At 40.5% G+C, this 23,279-nt stretch overlaps 1 protein-coding gene across 2 annotated transcripts in view; it reads left to right on the forward strand.

Annotated features, from left to right (window-relative positions):
- Positions 1-5,383: 5,383 nt before the first annotated feature.
- Positions 5,384-23,279, forward strand: part of ACVR1C (activin A receptor type 1C) — a 51,503-nt gene continuing 33,607 nt past the window's right edge. Inside the window, exons 1-2 of one of the 2 annotated variants that reach the window (XM_032211257.1) lie at positions 5,384-5,647; positions 18,436-18,666. In XM_032211257.1, the coding sequence (XP_032067148.1) occupies positions 5,572-5,647; positions 18,436-18,666 (307 nt within the window). In that variant the 5' untranslated portion in view covers positions 5,384-5,571. Of the gene's footprint in view, positions 5,648-6,254; positions 6,329-18,435; positions 18,667-23,279 lie in introns of those variants that run through there. The other variant, XM_032211266.1, reaches the window with a different exon arrangement.

Below are 23,279 nucleotides of genomic sequence, written 5' to 3' on the forward strand. Positions count from 1 at the left end.
AGTGGTTAAATGCAGCACTGCAGGCTGACTGCTAGATCAGCAGTTCAGCGGTTCAAATCTCACCGGCTCAGGGTTGACTCAGCCTTCCATCCTTCCGAGGTGGGTAAAATGAGGACCCAGATTGTTGTTGGGGGCAATATGCTGACTCTGTAAACCGCTTAGAGAGGGCTGAAAGCCCTATGAAGCGGTATATAAGTCTACTGTTATTGCTATTGCTATTGCTATTGCTATACGATATGCAGAATTGTTGAACAGAATTTGTTTACATTTCAAAAACTGTGAAATGTTGAGACTTGGACACAATGACTTCCAAGTCAATGTTTAGTCCTGTTAATTCCATAGCCATATAGTTTTCTTGGCAACAGTATGGAAATAGTGTGTGTCAATCCCCACAATGGAAGAATGGATGGAAAAGGGGATGAATTGTGATGAAAGATAATGACCATTTATTCTGTTTTGTTTTCACTTAGAAACCACTTCTGGATTTCATGCTCAAAACAGAAAAAAAGAAAATTTGATTTTAGCTCTGATGACTAGATTAACTCTGTTATTTGTTGTGGAACTGGCTTGATTCTATCAGAAATGTAAAGCAAAATGTGGAGGGTGTGTTTTGCATTTTACCGCACCAAAAAGAGTTGGAAGTCACTATTTTTTATTTCCTTTCACTTTTTACCTTACAATTCTTTCCGCTCTCCCCTTTAATCTTTATTTCCATTTGTATTTTATATTATACTAACCTAATTTTTTTAAGGAAGTGTTTGCCACAACTTTGTTGTGCCCTGCGATTTCCTGCAAATCTCCCATCCAGTTACTAACTAGAACTGGCTATGCTTAATACTTAAGATGCTGCCACCTGCTGGGAACTTGAATTAGATCAACAAGCAGCCATGCTATTTTAATTTTACTTTGAAGCCTTCCTATCCTTGAACTGGAATATGATTTTATAAAGTGCCCTCTTATACTCTCCTCTGTATGCTGTGCTTTAAAGGCATATTATAAAGTTTTTTAGGTAAAGGCTCCCATGCACATGTGTGCTAGTTGCTCCCAACTCTAGAGGCAGTGCTCTTCTCTGTTTCAAAGCCAAAGAACCAGAGCTGTCCGAAGATGTCTCTGTGGACATTTGACCGGCATGACTAAATGGCGAAGGCGCATGGAATGCTGTTACCTTCCCACCAAAGGTGGTTCCTATTTTTCTATTTTACAGTTCGAAAGCATTTTTACATGCTTTCGAACTGCTAGGTTGGCAGAACCTGGGACAAGTAACGGGAGCTCACTCCATTACGCGGGGCTAGGGATTCAAACCACCGAACTGCCGACCTTTCTGATTGACAAGCTCAGCATCTTAGCCACTGAGCTACTGCGTCCACGAGTTTTTTATACGAATGTAATTTTTAAAGTATATCAGGTGTCTCTATATAATAGCTATTTGCAAAACTATTAATCCGATTCAGAACTCCTTGCAAAATGTATATTGACAGGAATAAATGGGCTTATTGAGCACTGTATGAATGACTGATTTTTATGTCCATGTTCAATGTTCAAGATATTTACAATCCTGAAAAGCCTTGGTCAACAAGAAAAACTAGCTTCAAATGATTATACAGAGAAGTTTAAGAAAAGTTATACTATTCTTAATCATCTTAATAGTATATTATAATAATAATTAAATATCAAACAGCTTTTTTGTGTCAATAAGTGAAATAACCTATTTTCATTATCCAATAATTGTCTTATATCTTGAAATCAGCTTTCCTGCAAAAACAGCTTGGAGCTGGTTCCCCTGTGTTATATAGAACAGGGTGGGATCTCAAATAAGTTTTTAAACGCTGCTGAAATAAAATGGAAAAGCTTTCACTAAAGCCATAGGCCTTGGAGGGCAAAAAAAAAATGCCCCTTACCATCTCAGCTAGTAAACAGGAAATGCTTGCGATATTCATATAGGGATAGTCTTCAACTTACAACAGTCCATTTAGTGACTGTTCAAAGTTACGTCATGGAAAATAAGTGACTTCACATCAGTGGTGGGTTGCAGGCAGTATGCCCCAGTATACCGGAGCCTGCCTGGAGCACCGGGTACCATTCTGGTACGGGGCTCCGGAGGGCCCACCTGCCCGCCCGCGCTCCTTACCTGTCTTTAAACACTTCGGCGCTTCCGCGCAAGTGCATGGTGCATAGAGCGCCTGCGCGATGCTCTGCCGAGCAGCTGGAGCATTGCAGAGGCTTGTGGAGGTGTCACTCAATGGTAAGACGCATGTGCATGCTGTGTGCATGCACGCACACGCTGCACGTGTTCAGGTGGAAGATGCCGGGCCCCATTGCAACCGTACCAGTTGCAATGGGATCCGGAACCCACCACTGTTTCACATGATCAAAATTCAGACAGTCAGAAATTGACTCATATTTATGACAGTTGTCCCAGTGTCCCAGAAGGCGTGATCACCTTCTGACGAACAAAGTCAATGGGGAAGCTAGATTTACTTAACAACCATGTTACTAACTTAACAACTACAGTGATTCACTTAACAACAGTGGAAAGAAAAGTCGTAAAATGGAGCAAAACTCACTTAATAAATGTCTTGCTTAGCAACATAAATTTTGAGCTCAATTGTGGTTGTAAGTTGAGGACTACCTGTACTTGCACATGCCACATAGAAATAGTAATTCATGGATTTTCTATGGTGGGAGGCCACATGGGAAACTGGAACTGTTGTGGAGGCCCGAACCAATAGGGCTGTGAACGTGCAAACACAAGCATATGTGTAAATTGAAAAAAAAAATAGCACGTTCAGAAGAAAAGCAATGTGGTTGTATTACGTACATGGCATACACGTGTATGGCATACACATACATTATTTACATTTGATTTGTAATTTCCAATTGACTTGTCCCTTGACTGACCCTGTCCCTTGGATGGATAGGGACAGCCAGAAGGCTGGCTATGGCCTGGAGGGCTGTATAATGCCCAGGTCTCTTTTATGGCAAATATTTTTCTGACTACAAAAACTCTTAATTCCAAGGGCCCCAAAATGGGGTATTCTCAAAAAGATAAATAATAAGTAAAATATGAGGGGGATTCCTGCATGATCCATTCCAAAAAATTAATTTATGGGGCACATTTTACATGAAACCTTCTTAAGTCCATTACATAAGTTAATTTAAGAAACAAATATGTAAGCATATAAAATAATGTTATGTTATAAACAGCCATGTATATCAGTGGTGGGATTCAAATTTTTTTACTACTGGTTTTGTGGGTGTGGCTTGGTGGGCGTGGCAGGGGAAGGATACTGTAAAATCTCCATTCCCACCCCACTACAGGGAAAGAAGACTGCAAAATCCCCATTCCCTCCTGATCAGCTGGGACTTGGGAGGCAGAGAATAGATGGGGGTGGGGCCAGTGAGAGGTGGTAATTACTGGTTCTCCAAACTACTCAAAATTTCCACTACTGATTCTCCATAACTGGTCAGAACTGTTGAATACCTCCTTTGATGTATATCTTCCCAATATATTTCCACATTGACTATATTTTCTTGGAAAAACTAAGGGACTAACCTAAAAAGGGGATAAATGTGAAATAAATCCGTAAGACTTTTAAAAAGTGTTTATGTTTATAACTTTGCTTTACAAAGGAAAATTCAAGAGCAAAACAATGAAAAAAAAAAAGAAAACTAAATTTAACGGAGAGCTGTCCTTTATAATAAGAAGTCTGCCCTTTATAATAAAAAGGTATATGCACGTATGTGTAGAGATATAGAAATAAATATAGACATAGATATAATTATATAGAAATAGAAACAGATATATTAGATATAAATATAGATATATAGATATCCAGCCCCTACATGAAAGTGGGGGAAGGCAAGAAACACTGCCAAGAAACACTGTTAAATAACTATCTCACATTTAATCTCAGATACTTGGTGAAGCAGCAACACTTCGGGTTTATATGAAGTGGAGAATGACATGCAGATTTTAGAGCTAAACACCCTGGCTGGCACGAAAGCCAGTGGGCCATTCATTCATTCTTTTTCAGCCCAACCCCACCTCACGGGGCTGTTGTTGTCGGGGAAAACAGGAGGACGGATTATTAGGTACATTCGCCACCTTGAATTATTTGTAAAAACTAACGAAGGCAGGATAGAAATAAATAAATAGAATTAGTCCCACTATTGTGGCCACCGCCATGCATACACATAGTCCTCAACTTACAACAGTTCCTTTAGTGACCATTCGAAGTTACGATGACACTGAGAAAAATGACTTACGACCATTTTTCGCACATATGACCGTTGCAGCATCCCCAGGGTCAGGCGATCAAAATTCCACTGTTCAGCAACTGACTCACACTTATGACAGTGGCTGTGTCGCAGGGTCATGTGATCCTTCCAATAAGGAAAGTCAGTGGGGGAAGCCAGATTCACCTAACAACCTGTGTTATCGATTGAACAATTGTCAGGATTCACTTAAGTAATGTGGCAAGGAAAACCGTCAAATGGAGGGAAACCAGTGGTGGGATTCAGCCAGTTCGCACCACTTCGAAAGAACCGGTTGTTAACTTTCTGAGCCATTTGGTGGATTGGAAGAAATGATTAGGGCAGAGAACCGGTTGTTAAATTATTTGAATCCCACCACTGGGCAAAACTCACTCAAAAGGCCTCATTGAGCCACGTAAACCTTGGGCTGTATTGCAGTAGTAAGCCTACCTGTATATCAGGGGTGAAATTCAGCAGATTCTGACAAGTTCCAGAGAACCGGTAGTGGAAATTTTGAGTAGTTTGGAGAACTGGCAAATACTACCTCTGGCTGGCCCGAATTTTGCAATATCCTTCCCGCAGGAGTGGGGTGGGAATGGAGATTTTGCAGTATCCTTTCCCTGCCAGCCCACCAAGCCACGCCCACAGAACTGGTAGTTTAAAAAATTTGAATTTCACCACTGCTGTATATCCTTTATGCTTTTATGTAAAAAAACCAAACCAACCAGACTCCAGAATAAGAAGTGCGCTCGAGAGAGGGGGGGGGGGCACCGAGGGATTGACAGGGCACTGATTTTGGCGCGCTCTTGCCACCTCGCTTAGAACTACCCGCCAGAAACGAAGCAGTCCTTGCGGCCACCAGCGGCCCCTTTGCTCGCGGGGTGCAACAGGCCACCCTTCGACTCGCTGTTTCCTTCCAGGTGGCTGGAGAGCCGCTTGTGACGAGGCACGCCGCCTCGAGCTACCTGCAGCGGCGCTTCCCTCCCTCTGCGCCCCGCCTGCCTGCCTGCTGGCACAGACCCTCCAGGCGTCTTCTTCACAGGGCAAGCCCTCCGCAGGGCAAGGGGGTGTGACCGGGCAAGGCGGAGTCGGGAAGGGGGGGGGGGCAGACAAACTGCATGCCCGCCTCTTTCTTCCAGCAGCGCCGAGAGTCGCTGGTGGCAAAGAGCTCGGCTTCGTCGCCCGGCTGGAGGGGAGGGCGTGGGGTGCGGGAGACCAGCCTCCGGGAAGCTCGCCTCTCCGGACGGCCCTGTAAGCCCCACACCCCCCCTCCGGCTCGCTCCTTCCCATCTGCCAGAACTTCTCCCATGTGCCGTCATGAGGCGAGCGCTCCGCTCCGGACTGGGCGCTGCTGCGGCGCTTGTCCTGACAGCCTGCGCCTCTCTCTGCACAGGTAAAAAGGAGCGCCAGGAGCCTGCTTGGGCCGGCGGGTCGGAGGTTATGCTCGGCGGTGCTTGCTTTCCCCCCAACCCTTCCCCTTGGGTCTTGGGAACGGCGAACGGGGCAGCGGAGTGTTCTCTCGGATTGCAATCGTCTTTTTGGCCCGATTGAAAATTATTTGCTGTCCGTCTCAAAGCCTTACAAAGTTTATCCAAATAGCGCTTTCTGGGTCCACTCGGGCCGACGGGTTTCCTGAGCTTTTTTAGCCCCGTTTGTGCCCGAGGTAAACAAAACCTCAACGTGGGCTTAAAACGTGCTTTCCAAGTTCGAGGGACTCCGTTTGCTTATAAATAACCTGGTAAATTAAGCTTCACGCAATCTTGCAGCGATCCCGCTTTGGGACAGTTAGATAAATAACACAGAGAGAGAAAGAAAGTTAAAGTGCCTCTTTAAAAAAAAAAAAAAAAAAGCTGTAGGAGACAACAGAAGAGCCGCGCTTATTTTAATCCTGGCGAATTTGTTATAATAAAATCTCAGTTGAACTGTGTGGCTGCGAGGGCAAAGGACAGCTAAACGCCTCCCGTGTCTTTAAAGGGCAAGTCCTTCGTTTCAAAACGCGTCTCCCTTGGCAGAAGGGACATTTATTTACCCGATCCAAGTCTCTCTTTTTTTGGCTCTCTGACATGATTTGCAGGTATGTCAAAACAATACCCGTATAGAGACGCTGCACCTTCTTAGAGATACGGATCATCTGGTTACCTCTCGACTATTCCAAGGCTTAATCTTAAATTTAAAAAAAAATGTTTACAGTATAGGCGACTGACTTAAATGACAGCTGTGGGTCCTCTTAATTTTATTCCAATTTGGGCAGAGGAGAGAGAATGAGGAGAGGTGTTTTATTGGAAAGGGATTAGGATTTTAAAAAAGCCACACATGGAGTGGCACTCCGTAACTCGCTCACCTGTGAGAGCAAACCCAAAATAAATCTCTTGACCTGTTTCTGAGCACAAATATGCGAGCTGTAAACCCCCTATTCAATGTTGGGTTATTTAATCCAAGAGTGCAGTCCTAGAATGTCTACTCAGAAACAAAATGATTTTTGGGAGGACTCCCAAATTGCAGCCAAACTGGGGCTTGTTTCGGATAATTTTAAAATAGACTTGATTCCAGTTAAATGCCCTTTTCAACTTGACTTTCTGTTCAATCAGCTATCTCACTAGAATGATTAGCATTCTGATTTCATCATTCTACCCATATTTTTATTGGGGTCCAGTTTTATTATTGCTTTCAAAATACTTGGGGGGGGGGAATTAAAGCCTAACAAAGTTGAGACATCCATTTCACTGACAAGAAAGTTAGTGCTGCGCACCAAGTGAGTAGATAGTGTAAAAAGGTAGAAGTGTTTCTTTTTGGTTAGGGCTTGATTTCAAACACTTTAGAGATGTATCATACCATTTTCGAGATCACCTGGGGCAGCGGGATGCTACATATCTAGCTTCTGAACAAAGAAACACAATGGCATAATTATATGTAAGAAAGCATGCAGTGGGGATGTTGGCAGAAAATGCCTAAAAAGATGTTTCTGGGTTTTTTTCCCCACCAAGGAAGAAATAGATTTGGAATGGAATGATAAGTAGTATGTGTATTGATGTGGGGACATGGAATGTTAGATGTAATGAAATGACCAGCATTTTTGGGGGATTTTTTTTAGGATTGGAGGAGATGGTGATTTTGAAACTAAGGCTATGCACTTCATAATGTTCTGGAGAGGAATTCTATAGTGTAAAGAGAAGATGCTGGAATAGGTTGAAGTTTGGGGGAAGGGAAGGGAAGAAAGACTGAGATTATTTGAGTTTGAGATATAATCCCTGTGGAAACAATCTGAATCCTTTGGAATACTGTATGCGTCAGTAGGAATCCTGCGTTGGGATCAGTCAACACATTTTCCCCAGAAAACGCAAATAAAGTCTTTAAAAAGTCTGTGATAGGAAAGGAAAGAGTTAAACTTCTGTTCCTGACAGTTCTAGGATTGCTCAGGTTGTCCCTTGGCTACTGTTTACTTAACCAAAAAACAGTTCCTAATTGCTTTGCTGCAATTCTAATCACATTTGGCCTTTAAGCTATTTTGCCAACCTAAGCAAATTATTTTGGCCCTTGTTTCGCATCTTGTTCCGAGGGCTAACTATGCCCTCATCAAATGTTTTTTCTTTACAGATTGATAGCAGAAAGAATATTCAGTCCTAATTCATGGAATAAATGTAATCAAGTATTATTTTCAGAAAGTCTGCAAAAAGAATGGGTTGGTTGGTGGATGCATCCACTTCTTTTTCTAATGTCATGTTCTCCAGTAAGTTTGGGATTATTCTTAGCTTTAGTTTTTGTTAGATTTCCTGGTTCTTCTGAACCATTATAAATTCTATAGCTCTAGCCATCAATTTTTAATGAGTTTTTGAATTGGATCAGCCCAGTGTGCATGGTGTATGTACATATATTTAATAATGGTAATAACATTATAAATCAAGGCTGCATATTTTCTCCAAAATATAATTGTAATTAAAAGCTTATGGCAAGGTAACATATATTATGTGCTGGAGGAAATTGATTCCTATAGTTTATACTAGGGGTGTCAAGCTTGATTTCATTGAGGGCCTCATCAGGATTGTATTTTAACTCGAGGGGTCGGGGTGGGTGTGGCCAGAGTAGGCATAGCCAGCTTGACGTCACACATGTCAGAGGTGCCTGTGGTGCCCTGAGGGCTCTGCCAGTGAAAATGGGCTCCCGAGCTCAGTTTTCGGCCGTGACGGCCTCCTGCAGCTCTCTGCAAAACTGCAGAGAGCTGCAGGAGGCTGTTGTGACTGAAAATGGAGCCTGGGAGAGCTGTGTGTGGCTTCCCGAGCTCCTTTTTTGCTGGCAGAGGCACTGAGGACCGGTTCTTCACTGTTTCCAGGGCGGCCCTGCGGCCCAGATCTAAGCACCCCATGGGCCAAATCCTTGAGTTTGACACCCCTGGTCTATACAAAGGGCAAGGTAAATATAGTACTGAAATATTTTTTAGGATTGGAGGAGATGGTGAACATCTTTGGTCAGATTTTGTTTGAAAGGAGACAAATGACACAGATCAGAGATTTCTTAAATGTTCGGTGTTTTGCACATCCTGAACCCTGATTAACACCATAAGGTTTTGCTTGCAAATTCTTTCCAATGTATGGGACTATAACCTTTCAGAATTAACAGCTCCCATGATTTCAGGTTTTATCATGATAATAAGTATGGGATGTAACTAATGTTCCTTTAATCAAACTTGTGAATGCATGTCACATACTGTACACAGTGAATGAGTATAAATTGATTGATTTTTTGATTGATTTGATTGATTGATTGATTTGATTGATTGATTTGATTGATTGATTGATTTGATTGATTGATTTGATTGATTGATTGATTGATTGATTGCATTTCTATGCCGCCCTATTCCCAGAGGGACTCAGGGCGGCTCACAAACCAAAGTAAGGGGGGGGGGAATGCAAACAGGAGGAAAAACAGCGGACAAACAACTACAACAATTAAAAAAAACACTCAACAACCACACAATTCGAGCGGGGGCAGGGAACTCGTCAGCCCCAGGCCTGTCGGAACAACCAGGTTTTAAGGGCTTTGTGGAAAGCCTGAAGGGTGGTGAGAGTCCGAATCTCCATGGGGAGCTCATTCCAGAGGGCCGGAGCAGCCACAGAGAAGGGGTTCCACCACAAATGCGCACACAACAAAAGCGTGCCTGACTAAACCGTGGTGTCTAAAGCGCGGTGACAAAACCGCACAACGAATGAGCAACTAATTAGCCCTAAAGCGCGCCGACAAAAGCGCGCCGACAGAAGCACGCTGTAATGTAACCCTAAACCTAATCCTAAACCTAACCCTAAACCTAACCCTAAACCTAACCCTAAACCTAACCCTAAACCTAACCCTAAACCTAACTGTAAATCTTACCTTAAATTAAATCACGCTTCTGTCGGCACGCTGTTGTCGGTGCGCTTTTGACATCGCGGTTTTAGCGCCGCGGTGTTGTCGGCGCGCTTATGATGTTCGCGCTTTTGACGGGTCACGCAGAGAAGGCCCTCCTCCGGGTGGTAGCCAATCGGCATTGGCCAGTAGATGGAATTCGGAGGAGGCCTAATCTGTGGGATCTAATAGGTCTGTTGGAGGTAATTGGTAATTGTACACAACATCCACAGTGAGGAATCTGAGACGGACAATTCCTGACTTCTTTGGGAGGAGTATGTTTGCAGATATTTAATTTGATATGTGTTTGGGTGAGGGGTGGAAAGCTCAAAATAGACTGAGGTGTGTAAAGTCCCTGCCGTGGTAGTAAACTATCCTTTGGGGATATTACTTGGTCTCTGTTCTTAATATTAAGTTTCTATTTTTTTTTTAATGACAGTAGTTATATAAAGGCTAGAAAACAAGCTTGCTTCTAAATGGGTATGACTCACAAGTCTATATTCCAGAAATATAGGACCAGAGGTTCAATAATTGGTAATTAGACAGTTCTTCTTCTAAATGTTTGTCTGTAGCTATTGTGGAAGATACAATCCACATTATTCCCATCTTATTTTTGTCAGTATTAATTGTTTTGTAATATTAACTGTTACTTATGGTTGGCATAACTTCATTGCTGTTGCTCACAGTTGTTGAGATGCTTTAGTATATTTGGTTAATATATTAAATATACTGTGAGCAACAGCAATGAAGATATACCAACTACAAGCAACAGTTAATATTAGATGGGCAATATGTATGGTATGTACATATACATAGACATAGGGAGAACTAAGTCAACTAGATTCTATAACAAATAATCTTTCAACTTCTGATATGTTTAATAAATGAACTGCTATATAAAAGTGATGCAATTTATACAAAACATGTGTCTGTTTGACTGAATCATGCAGAATACAAATAAGAATGTTTTTTTTAAATCTGGAAATTAACTATGTTTATTACCACGAAGTGTGCGTGGTTAGAAATGACTTTTGTTAATAAAAAGTTGGTTTAAAGGTTAATTAATAGCTGATAAATATTGGTAATCCAATTTTTAGTATCTTGGTACACAAGACTATTTCCAGGAACACATCTTTTGGCAATCATCCAAGCATTTACTCTTTAATTTATTCCCTAGAGGATCTGTTCTTCAACTTTCCTGCTCTTAGCCATTGCCAAGTCTTGTTGTTATCTTCTTTGCCTGCAAGTGGTTTTTTTAATGTACTGGCCCTGTAATACTTGGCCTTGTCATATTTTTTTCCTATTCTTTATTTAGTTTTTCTTATAGATCAACTTGGTCTTTTGGGGGTTTTGGTATACTACTTCCAGTGCATCCTCTTCATTGTCTTTCAGATATTCTTCCAATGCCCTTTTTTCTATTCAACTGCTTGGTGTACTTGTAACATTTGATTTGATGCCCTCTTATGCTCTTTGGTAATAGTGTCTATCAACATTGCTGGGTGGATGAAGGGCATGATTCCTTGTCGCTATTTTTCTTGTCTTCCTATTCAGGTCTTCTGCTTCAGCCTGAGTCCAGTCCACTTTGGTGTTGTTGACAGAGGAATCAATGCAATGAAAAGCAGTAGTGATGACAGTAAATTTCTTTGAATGATTCATCTCTTGATATTAATTTCTCACCATTGACCAGCAACTATGTCTTCTATTGTGCCATTAATCTTTGTACAAAGCTTCTGATTCCTGTTATTTATAAACACTTGATTTTCTAGTCACGTGCCAGCAAGTTGAATGCCTTCTTGTAATCAATTCTAGCTATTTCAGTTTGAACTTTTCTCACAATTTTCCACAATCATGTTGTCAATTAGGAACTGATCTTTTGTTCTTCTGCTGTTTGGGTGGTTTCCTTTTTATTCAGATGGAGAGAACATGCTTTCAACTAGTTCCTTTTGGATTACATCAGCTACAATGCCAGTTAGCAATTTGAAAGTTGTTGATAAGCAGATAATTGGCTTATAATTCCTGGTGCTGCCCCTTTTTTTGGATCTTTCATTATCAGGTATGTTTTCCCAGATGTTAAACAATCTTCAATTTCACCTCCATGCAGTATGTTGTGAAATTGCTTGACAGCAATAGCTAGATGAGTCAGATGTTTCAACCAAAAACCATGAAATGCATCTTCACTTGATACTGACCAATTCTTGATCTTCATTACCCTTTTCTCCACCATTTATAGTTATTACAAGTACTTACAATTCAGCTTCTTTCCCCCCTCTTCTCTACTTTCTTTTCTCCAAGCTACATTCATGTTGTAATTATTGGGTTGTGCCACAGCCGTGCCCAGAATTGTACTGTTTCTTCCTTGCCAGGTATTGACTAATACATTGCGCGCTCTCTGTTGATGGATTGGTTGAAATATTTCTGATTCAACAGAAATGGAGATTCTATGTGCAGTTTGAGCTTTATATCTACTGATATTCTTGGCTATGGCTGTTATTTGCTGCTTTATTATTTCTAGTTCTTCCTTAATCTTCCTTGTCTCTAGGTAATATTTCGTGATCAGATATGCTTTCAACTTCTTGTTCTTCAGCTTCATTTCTTCTAGCTTGTTTGCATCTGATATTAGCATGCTGATCTTATTCTCCAACCTGGTCTTCCATTTTGGTAGTGTTTGGCTTTTTTCCTTGTTTGTTGATCAAGAAGTTGCATCAACGAGTTGTGCTGCACATCAGTTGGTTCGTTTCTTGCAATGAGCTGGTGCTTACATTTGATATTACAGTACAGTAATCTTTCAATATTTCTTCCAGCTATTTCTTCAGAACAAGCTTCAATTTAGACACCCTTATTCAGTTGCTTTTGAGCTGTTCCTTATGCCATTCTTTGTTTTGATTATTCTTGTTTTTTTGTTTTGTTTTGGGGTTATTGTTGTTGTTTGGTTAGAGAGCTTTCTCAGGAGAAGGCAGAGGAGAGGATGCCTGGTTTAGGAATGAAAATAATGCAACAGTTTATGCTGGCTTCCTCTACTGCTGCCTCCCCTTGGTTTTGCCCCTAAAGTCTGAGCTACTTCTGTTAAGCCTTTAATTTCTTTTCCCTAGTTTCAATTAGGTTCTATAATAAAGATGGACATTTTTGGTGATTTATCACTTTACATATTCCTAACATTGAATTCAGTTGTTAATCTGGGTTTTATGTTGATTTTTTGTAGCATGATAGGAATATGGGATGGTAGAAATACTCTACTGGGTGAAACTACAGGAGATTTTGTTCCGCTTCCATTTTGTGACCAGAGGTGAATGAGGAAACTCCCAAGTAGGTCATGAGGAACATGGCCATCTTTTTCCCACACCGCTGCATAATCAGCCAACTAGCAATTCATATTCTGAACCTCTCATATCGCATATGCAAAACGTTAACTAAATAGAGTAGGAATGTACTGAACTTTTCCATCATTGTCATATAACCTTGTCATGTGGCAAAACTGCTCTTTTAATTGCTAAAAGGAAAACACATTTCTAGGGCAAAAGAGCAAACTCATCTTTAGATACTACCGTATGCTAAAATAAATATTGGTTAGTAACACTTATGTCTTATTTCACAGTTAGTTTCAGGGAGAATGAAAGTCTGTGATTTCAAAAATCCACCAAGGGGATGGGCGTTATTAAATGTGGTTGTGCTAAATATTTTATATATGTTTCAAATCAGGACTTTTGTCTGTAGTTCTGTAACAATTTGTTTCTTTTCTGATAAATATTACTAAGCGTTTAATAAAAAGGAAGAATATAGCAGTAGACTTATATACCGCTTCATAGGCCTTTCAGGCCTCTCTAAGCGGTTTACAGAGAGTCAGCATATTGCCCCCAACAATCTGGGTCCTCATTTTACCCACCTCGGAAGGATGGAAGGCTGAGTCAACCCTGAGCCGGTGAGATTTGAACCGCTGACCTGCTGATCTAGCAGTAGCCTGCAGTGCTGCATTTAACCACTGCGCCACCTTGGCTCTTAGAAGATTCAGGTTCTTAGCCTGTATGAAACTTGGAACAGAGGTGGGTTGTTGCCGGTTCAGCCTGGTCCGTGGTAGTGGAATTCAGGCCTGGGTCACAGAACCAGCAGCAACACAGGCCTGCCACGCCCCTGAACCAATTCCCTCTCTGCTGCTTGGCTGCCACCATTTTGGATTTCAGTGACTGTAACAGTCACTGAAACACATGCGCATAGAACAATTTACATTGAAGAGTGCATGCATGCACAGCACACATCTGGCATACATGCACATTGCACGTGGGTTGCGAACCAGCAATAACACCAGCAGCAACCCACCCCTGACTTGGAAGCTGCTGGCTGGATGACTTTTGGCCAATCCTTTGCTTTTAGCGCCAGACTGATAATTGAAAAATACTTTCTAGTAACCCACACTAAACTAGTGTAGTAGAGTATAGTCTTAAATTCAACTTCATCCTTCAGCAGATTGATTCAGGTTGAGATAGATAGACAAACAGATAGATAGATTGATGAAAGAAGTACAGTAGGATAATTTGAAGGCTCTCTTGGCCTCACTGATAAATTTCTATGCAAAGCATATTTTTGTAAAGTCCAGCTGGGAAAGGAAATAGAAGAAAAGAGATTCAGAAAAAGACAAACAAAATGGTAGTCCTACCCCCATTCCTCATTGCTCAAACAGACCACCTGTGAGAAATATAGGCTTTAAAAGTAAACAAAACTTAATCATCATTTATCCATTTTTAATCATTGCTAGAAAAGCTCAATTGAGTTGAATTGATTCCTGCATGAATATGCCATGCAATTGTCAATCAACATTACTTTAGTCTTCTTTTGAGACTTTTTTCAACCAGTCTACAATCTTGGGATTTCTTAATCATATCCCAAGCAAATACCAACCAACTATGACTATTCTTAGCTTTTTGAGATCAGCTAAGGGGCCACTACTTTGGGATTACTTGGATACAAAAAAAGGAAAATAAGGAAGTAATTTTAACAGTAATTTTAACAGATAGGATTTGTCGAACTTTACAACCTAGCAAAGTGTCACACTACTTGCAAACCAATTGTAGAAACCATATAAATTTGTAACTAGGAGAACACAGTGTTCCATTCAATTTATGATAAAGAGCATCACAATATTTTCAAGGAATGTAGAATTTGAAGTAATTTGTGGAATCATGTTTTTGTAATTCAATTGACCTTTTAGGCATAGGATAGAAATTATGCTGAAGGGATATTGAATAGCAAATGATATGGGAACAAGCATGAGTCACTTCTTCATGGAAAAAAGTTAAGTGACTATAAATGTTTTCCAAGCAGTAAAATATACTATAGAAATATTCAGTAAACAAGTACGTGCTCATAGTTGAGTTATGTTGAAATGTTGTTTCAAAGTCCATTAAGCTTATCAGCAAGCTTTCTGGGCAAAAGCAGAAAGATTTTTTAAAAATTAAGATCACTTTATAGTTTAAGAATTGCTACAATTCTGTCTGTTATGATGCATCTATATTATGTTATTTTTGGAATGGAACATAGTTCTGCTTATCTGTAAATGCTAGCACAAATTTCATTGCTGGACTGTGGCTTGTTTCAAGAAGCAAGAAATCCTAGCTTCACACATGCTAAAACGCATTTGGGAATATTTTCTCATTAGCATGTGGTCAAACCAAGTCCCTACTTCTTAGTTTAATATCAAACACAAAACAGGGAACTTTGCCTTCATGTCAACCAGGGCACCAATTCACTCTTGCAAATGAGAAAGGTCCTTGAGGTGACCAATTGTTGGCTTGCTTTCTCTCTTAGCTACTCCTGCATTCCAGTTCTGTGACCTGGTCAAAGACAGGGTCAGAGTTTACGTATCACATTAAACCTATTGGCAGAAGTGATTTCATATAATGCTTTACTATCCCAAACATATAATGGATAACTCATATTCTTTACACCACGTGGCTTAGCACAGTTGGTAAGTCTAGTTTTTTTTCCAGTGCAAAGTACACAACTATTTCAATATTCTCTAGTCCTACTAAAGTCTTGTGATTTTATTTATGTGAGGTAGGCAGGGTGACCAAACTGTAGCTTGGGGATCACCAGTCAGTGGCTCTTAGACAATTCATGCACAGTTTCTGAGCTACGAAGCATCCACACTGTTTTGCAATCTTCTCATTCCTGAAAGATGCTAACAGATTATAACCTCAGTGGACAATGGGGAAGTGTGTAACTGGCAGGAGAGAAAAGCAGAAGTTGCTTTGTAGTTGTAATCTACTTGAGAAGGAGATAGGAGATGGCTACTCCTTAAATGACATAGACTAGAGATAGAAACAACATAGCCCCAAAGGAGTAATCACAAGACAGTAGAAGAAGACAAAAAATAAGTTAACAATGCCTGGAAAAGAGCAATAGTCATTTAACACTGCATTTTCCAGGGAATCGTTGTTTTGTCAGGCTACCAAGAATTAGGCATATTGAGGAGGAGGAGCTCTGAGCTACAAAAGAGTTCAAACATTTGCATCAAATAGCATTGCACTGAGGTATTGAATTAGATATTTACATCAAGTTTGTTGCTTTCTACTACAACCGGAATGAAGATAATTACAGAATGTATTCATTAAAAAAAACATAAACACTTATGGTATTTTAAGTCAGATAGACCTTCGGTTTGTGGTGAAACAAATAACGTGCAGGATCTGAATTGTGCCCCAAGCTTCTTCCTCATTAGTGCTTGGAGCAAAATTATGACTTCCATGATTACAATCCAAAGATTGTACAGGCAAAAGTTCAATTAAGATGTCTATGAAAGTTATCTCCCAACATATTATAAAGTATCAGCAAAGGACATGATACTGGCAGGAATTCTGGAAAGAATCACTTGGGCCTTGGTGCAATTTGTAGTCAATCCTATTTATGATAAATGCAATGTCTTCATGTTCTAAAGCTTTCTCTAGCTGTTTACAAGACTATAAGTAATTTTATTTATTAATCATGACTAACTGAGAAAAAATTATCTCTGTAGCACTGCATAAGTAATAGTTTCAGAGAGCTTTTGACACAAGAAATACCTAAACTTTGTGGTACTAAATAACTGCAATAAATTATATGCTTTTAGGAAAATGGGTCTGTCCATTAAAAATGGTTTTTAAATATAAACAGCACATACAGCAATAGGCAATATATTGAAAATGACTGAGCTTGAAATAGTCCAATTAAAAAAGAGAGATCAAATAATTTTGTTCTTTTTCCCAAAGCCCTTTTGAATCTGTTTGCTGACAAAATAAACACGTTTTCAGTAGGTAGAAGTAGTATCTTCAGAGGTGCATATGTAGGTATGATTGTTTTGGTAAAATTTAAGAGATGTATCCTGTATTTTAATACAACTACTACACAATGCAAAATGTAATTCTACGAATATAGCATTTGGCAGAAATACAGAGAAATGTTCACACATCACCTCTGCTTCTTTTCTCTTTTTCTTTCTTGTGCTTTTTTCTTCCTTTTCTATTTTTCTTTCCGTATTTGTAAAAAAATAATAATCTGTATAATAGACCAGGGCAAATATTAGGAAGTCTCTCAACATATATCATTCAGTAATGGAGTTTTTATCAGCTGGTTAACCAGCCACAAATATGGAATTAGATAGTGTATAAATCTTCAATGAACAAATAGATAAAACAAGTTGGGTGAGTTATTTCTAAGGCTTCAATTTAAGATGACTTGTAGTTCAGTGATGCTTGCATTTTACTGCAGTGCTTTTAATTGTATTTCATAGAATGATACTACTGGTGTGCTATATTTTGTTAAAGGGAAATCCTCAAAAATATTTCAAAAATGTATGTATCCATGGGCAGGCTGAATGCTACTTTAGCACACCAGACTGATCTTTCTGCAATTTATAGACATACTGTAGATCATTTTCTCAACAATGATTGTTGAGAGCCAGATTGGGAAATTGCAGCAGGTAGGGGGTTAAATGTCTATGGAGATTCTCAATCACCCAGAACATAGTTATCCCAAAGATGCTTTTCAAAGACAACTGGACTTTCTTGTCCCGTTCCCCCCCCCCCCCCCAAGTGTTTTGCTTAGCTTCTCATCCAGGAAGCTTTTTCAGTACTAAAGAAACATTTTCAAGGAAAAATCCAAGAAAGTCCAGTTGCTTTTTGAAAAGCACCTTTGGGGTAAGGGATTAAAAGCCACGCCCATAGAACAGGTAGTAAAAAAAATGATCCATGGCTTTAATTTAGGATTTTTGATGGTAGGGTAAATTATATCTCCCTCAAAGGCACTGTATAAAAACATGTTATTTAAAATATAGGTAGTCCTTGACTTATGACTACAATTTCTGTTGTTAAGTGAGACATTTGTTAAGTGAGCTTTGCCCTATTTTACAACCTTTGTTGCCTTGGACGTTAAGCGAACTGGCTTCCCCATTGACTTTGGTTGTCAGAAGGTTACAATAGGTGATCATGTAACCTTGGGACACAGCAACCAGTTAGGAACCAGTTGCCAAGCATCTGAATTTTGATCAAGCGATCATAAGGATGCTGCAATGCAAAGGTCATAAAATGGTGTGAAAACTGATTATAAGTCACTTTTTTCAGTGCCATTATAACTTTGAATGATTACTAAATGAACTGTTGTAAGTCAAGGACTACCTGTATATTAGATCTGTTTAAAAATCTAAACAATTTCACACTGATCTTTCTTTTTCAGACAAATCTCTCCAAGTGCCATGTAGCCTAAAGTAATATGGTCTAGGTTGGGATTATTCTGTGCATTGTTTGGCATTGTTGTCTACCAAAGACTTAATTATCATTTCAGGCTTAACATGTGTGTGCCAATTGTGTGAAAAAACAAACTTCACTTGTGAAACGGAGGGAGCATGTTGGACTTCTGTCATGCTATCGAATGGCCGGCAAGAAGTAATAAAGGCATGTGTTTCCCTACCGCAGCTGAAGGCACAGATCTTTTGCCATGGTTCTAAGAATGTAACCAGGAGAGAATGCTGCTTCACAGATTTCTGCAACAATGTCACCATTTACCTGCCTACAGGTAAGTCCTTCTTATTGGTACAAGAAAATCTACAGTTTATATATATAAACTACGAGAAATGCCATACTTTTACTACAGATATTTCTTAAAAATATTTGAAACAAGATTTTGATTTTTTCCCCACTCTTGTATAGACATAGCTGGCTTGAGTTTTGAATTGAGATGGTGCACATATAGTGATGATCAATCAATCAATCAATCAATCAATCAATGTTCATAAGTTACACAGATGTAGTATTTTATACCCCACTTGTCAAGATAAATCTTGTAAATCAGTCTTACAATATGAACATCATATCATTCCCATTCCCCATGTTTGATATAAAGGTTTATTATTATACAGGTGTAATAATAAACTTACAACCATTTGTTTAATGACTGTCTGAAATTGAAAAGAAGCATTGAAAAAAAGTGACTTATGATCATTTTTTGCACTTAATGACCATTGTAAAACTCCTGTGGTCAGGTGATCAAAATTTGGATACTTTGCAACTGGCATGTATTTATGTCGGTTGCAGTGTCCCAGGGTCATGTGATCATGTTTCTGATAAGCAAAGTCAATGGAGAAACCAGAAACCGTGTTATTTACTTAATAACTGCAATGATTCGTTAACAAGTATGGCAAGAAAAGTCATAAAATGGGGCAAAATTCACTTAACAATTGTTTTATTCAGCAATGGAAATTTTAGACTCAATTGTGGTTGTAAGTTGGGGACTACTGTAATTTAGTTCACTTCAAATTTTCATTTAATGAATTTCTGTATAGTTCACATTTCAGTTCAATGAGAAGATTTAAATAAGAGGAGGAACAGAGGCCTACAACTTGACTCTGCAATCAGATCTGCAGTCTGCCAGTCACAGTCTGTCCCACTTACTCCTGCCCTATAAACTTTGTTCTGAGTTCGAGGAGTCAGTTGTAAGACTTGCTTTGATCACATGTGAGCTCAGTATAGACATGGTCTTAAGAGATACCAGGAAACCATAGGCATATATTCCATCCCGTGACCCGTCAAAACCGCGCTCGACTAAACCGCGCCCGATTAAACCGCGTCGCTGACATCATCAACAGGGCAACAACAGCCAGCGCGGAGAAAGAAGGGCACTTTAAATAGCGCTTTGAAAGCAAGCCGATTCAACTTAAGGTAAGGGTTAGGTTAAGAGTTAGGTTTAGGAGGGTTAGGTTTAAGTTTAGGGGTTAATTTTATGTTTAGGGTTTACAGCGTGCTTCTGTCTCCGCGCTGTTGTCGCCCTGTTGATGACGTCAACGGCGCGGTTTAGTCGGACGTGGTTTAGTCGAGCGCGGTTTTGGGGTGGAACCATTCCATCCAATTCCTAGTTCTGAAGTATAAATAGTAAATGCTATGGTCAGTGTGTCAGGATTCCAAGTAACATACCCAATTCAATCAAAACTCTGAGGCCCGGGGTTTCCTCAAGGCACAAATTTATTAGGCATGTCATATTGGCACAGCTGGGGAAAATCTGACTCTGAAAGACCCGAGGTTTTACCCACCCAGATCAAACCCCCAAAATTCTTCCCCCCATCCTCACATCTGTCACATGGTCCAATCAAGTCACCATCCCAACTCCAGTTGGCTTCAGTCCACACCTCCCCAGCACCTGGTGGGAATGACCTTGGTTCACAGGAGAAATAATTTTATTTTGACTACAAGTCCCCAGATATCTCTATGCCCCCTCCCTTTACCACAGCGCCAACCGGCCTCACTGGGGCAGCCCTGAAGATGCTCCAATATGGCTTCGGGGCTGACACTGTGTCTGAAGCAATAGCCATAGCACTTAGACTTACCGTGCTTCCCCAAAATTACGACATATCCTGATAATAAGACCATGCCATATTTTTCCTGTGGGCAAAAATATACTCCCTCCTCCAATAATAAGCTTTCTGGACAACCTCCCCTCCAGCCAGGCAGAGCGCCACTCACCAACCTAGCGATATCCCAAAGGCGCAAAGCCGCAGGAGCTGGGGGGAGGGGGCAAAGGCACTCACATTGCTTGATGCCTTTGGGATACCGCTAGGTTGGTGGGTGGCACTGTGCCCAACTGGAGCAGGGGGTTGCTAGGCAGCTGCTCTCATGAGCAGCCACCCGGCAACACCCCTTACCAGCCGGGCAGAGCACCACTCAACTGACCCAATAATATCCCAAAGGTGCTAAGCCACGTGGTGCTCTGCCCGGCTGGAAAGAGAAGTACCAGAGTCTTCCAACAGCCAGCCCCCCACCATAGAACGTAGTCCCAGAGCAGCCGCTGCCGGAAGACTTGGCAGCGGATCTCCAGAGTTTGGAAGCCAGATGCTCGGAGCATGGCGGTGGCAGCAGCGGGGTGCTGGCAGCGGGATGCCAGCACCAGCAGTGCCCTGGGCCAGCCCTGCAGGGAGAGTTGGGTATGGTGAGGCAGGGAGGCACGCGAGCTGGAGGCAGAGTAAGTGCTCGCGCAACCTCTCTTTATAGCCGGGCAGAGCACCATGCGGCTTAGCGCCTTTGGGATATTACTGGGTCGGTGAGTGGTGCTCTGCCTGGCTGGAAAGGGGCATTGCCAGGCAGCTGCTCATGAACATGGTCACCTCATGGCGGCTTTGTTGTGCTGCTGCAATAGCGCAACACAGCTGTTTGCCCCTGAGGCTGTGCCCGGCTCTTTGGGCAGCTGCTCGCAAGAGAGCAGCACCCAGCAACCCCAAACCAATAAGCCCTCCCGATAATAAGGCCCAAGCAAAATTTGGGGGGGGGGGGGTTCAAAAGAAAATAAGACCCTGTCTTATTTTCAGGGAAACACGGTATATACTGCTTCACAGTGCTTTACAGCCTTCTCTAAGCAGTTTACAGAGTCAGCATATTGCCCCCAACAATCTGGGTCCTCATTTTACTGACCTCGGAAAGATGGAAAGCTGAGTCAGCCTTGAGCCTGGTGAGATTCTAACTGCCAAATTGCAGGCAGCTGACGGACAGCAGAAGTAGTCTGCAGTACTGCATTCTAACCACTGCGCCACTTACTTACTCTTGCTTGTAATTACTTTGATTCTGATTCAGAACAAATGTTTGCCCTCTGAAAAATTATGTAACCGTGTTCCAATATTGTCAAGGTGAATTGTTAGAATTGTAGGTCATGTGTTTATATGATGTGAGAGAACATTATACTTTTTCATTATCTTTCTCCACATAACTACTGTATAGTAAGATCTTAAGAACAAAATTATGTGCACAAGATTCATCTGTATATTTTTACTTAGGGCTAAATTCTCTTACACTAAGTGGAACTTATTCTAATGAGCATATACATTGGAGTGCAGCCAAAACCTTATCAAATATGTAAGCACCTACACTGTCCTGTTAGAGGGATTTTTGTTCAACTTTCAAAAACCTTTGCAAGGGCAGCTTTGAGGCACTGTTGTACAATAGAAGGTCTGATAAAACATTTCCTTATCCATTTTGTATTGCTTAAACATCTCCTGAAGTTTTATTTTCATGCTGTATTTATTTTGTGGTTAATGTTTAATAATTTTTTACTTCTTGCTTTAGTTTTACATGTTGCTTGTCGACAATAGTTCTTAAAATGTTTATTTTGGTAGCTCAAGAATGTATTTCTAAAATTCAGTCTACATCAATCTTTTAAAAACCAGAATGAAGCATGATATACAAGCCTATAATAATTAGAGGTTAGCTGTTTCTTAAAGGAAGTTAATGAATTGAATTTTGTTTCTGCTGTATAGCTATTACCTAATTCTGTTTAATCAGGGAGGATTAATGTTGTGCCACATTTCCATAAATTGCCTAAATATGTAAATATGGGACGCGGTGGCTCAGTGGCTAAGATGCTGAGCTTGTCAATCAGAAAGGTTGGCAGTTTGCAGTTCGAATCCCTAGCGCCGCATAACGGAGTGAGCTCCCGTTACTTGTCCCAGCTTCTGCCAACCTAGCAGTTCGAAAGCATGTAAAAAATGCAAGTAGAAAAATAGGGACCACCTTTGGTGGGAAGGTAACAGTGTTCCGTGAACCTTCAGTGTTAGTCATGCCAGCCACATGAACACGGAGACGTCTTCGGACAGTGCTGGCTCTTCGGCTTTGAAATGGAGATGAGCACTTCCCCCTACATATGTGCGAGGGTAACCTTTACCTTACATTCATATTTGCATAGGAAAAATAGGAATATTGAAATAAACATTCCTGCTGATCCTTATATTTTGCCAGTGAAAAGATGTATACATAACCACTAAGTGATATTTTTACCTAACTTAAATACTTTTCTCCTTACTCAGTGGCAATTGAGATCAAATCTTGTAAAGGAAGACATGTTCACTCACCTGAATATTCTTTGCTGGACTGTTTTATGGTTTTAATATAGCTTACTGTTTTGAGTCCAAAATTGTAAGCATTATTTTAGGGACATGACAACTATTGGAATTAAATTGAGTTAATCTCCCCAGTTAGTTAGCCTAAATCTTTTGCATGCTGAACATAGGGTATCAAAGTTGATAAATAGCCTTGACATGGGATAACAAAAATAATATAGTAAGAAGATATGTGTAGCCCAAGATCCCTTGGGCTATATCGAACAATATTCAATATGCATTATGCACATATATTATTGCAATATGTGAACTG

The sequence above is a fragment of the Thamnophis elegans genome, chromosome 1 (genome assembly GCF_009769535.1).
Source record: "Thamnophis elegans isolate rThaEle1 chromosome 1, rThaEle1.pri, whole genome shotgun sequence".
NCBI classification, from domain to species: Eukaryota; Metazoa; Chordata; class Lepidosauria; order Squamata; family Colubridae; genus Thamnophis; species Thamnophis elegans.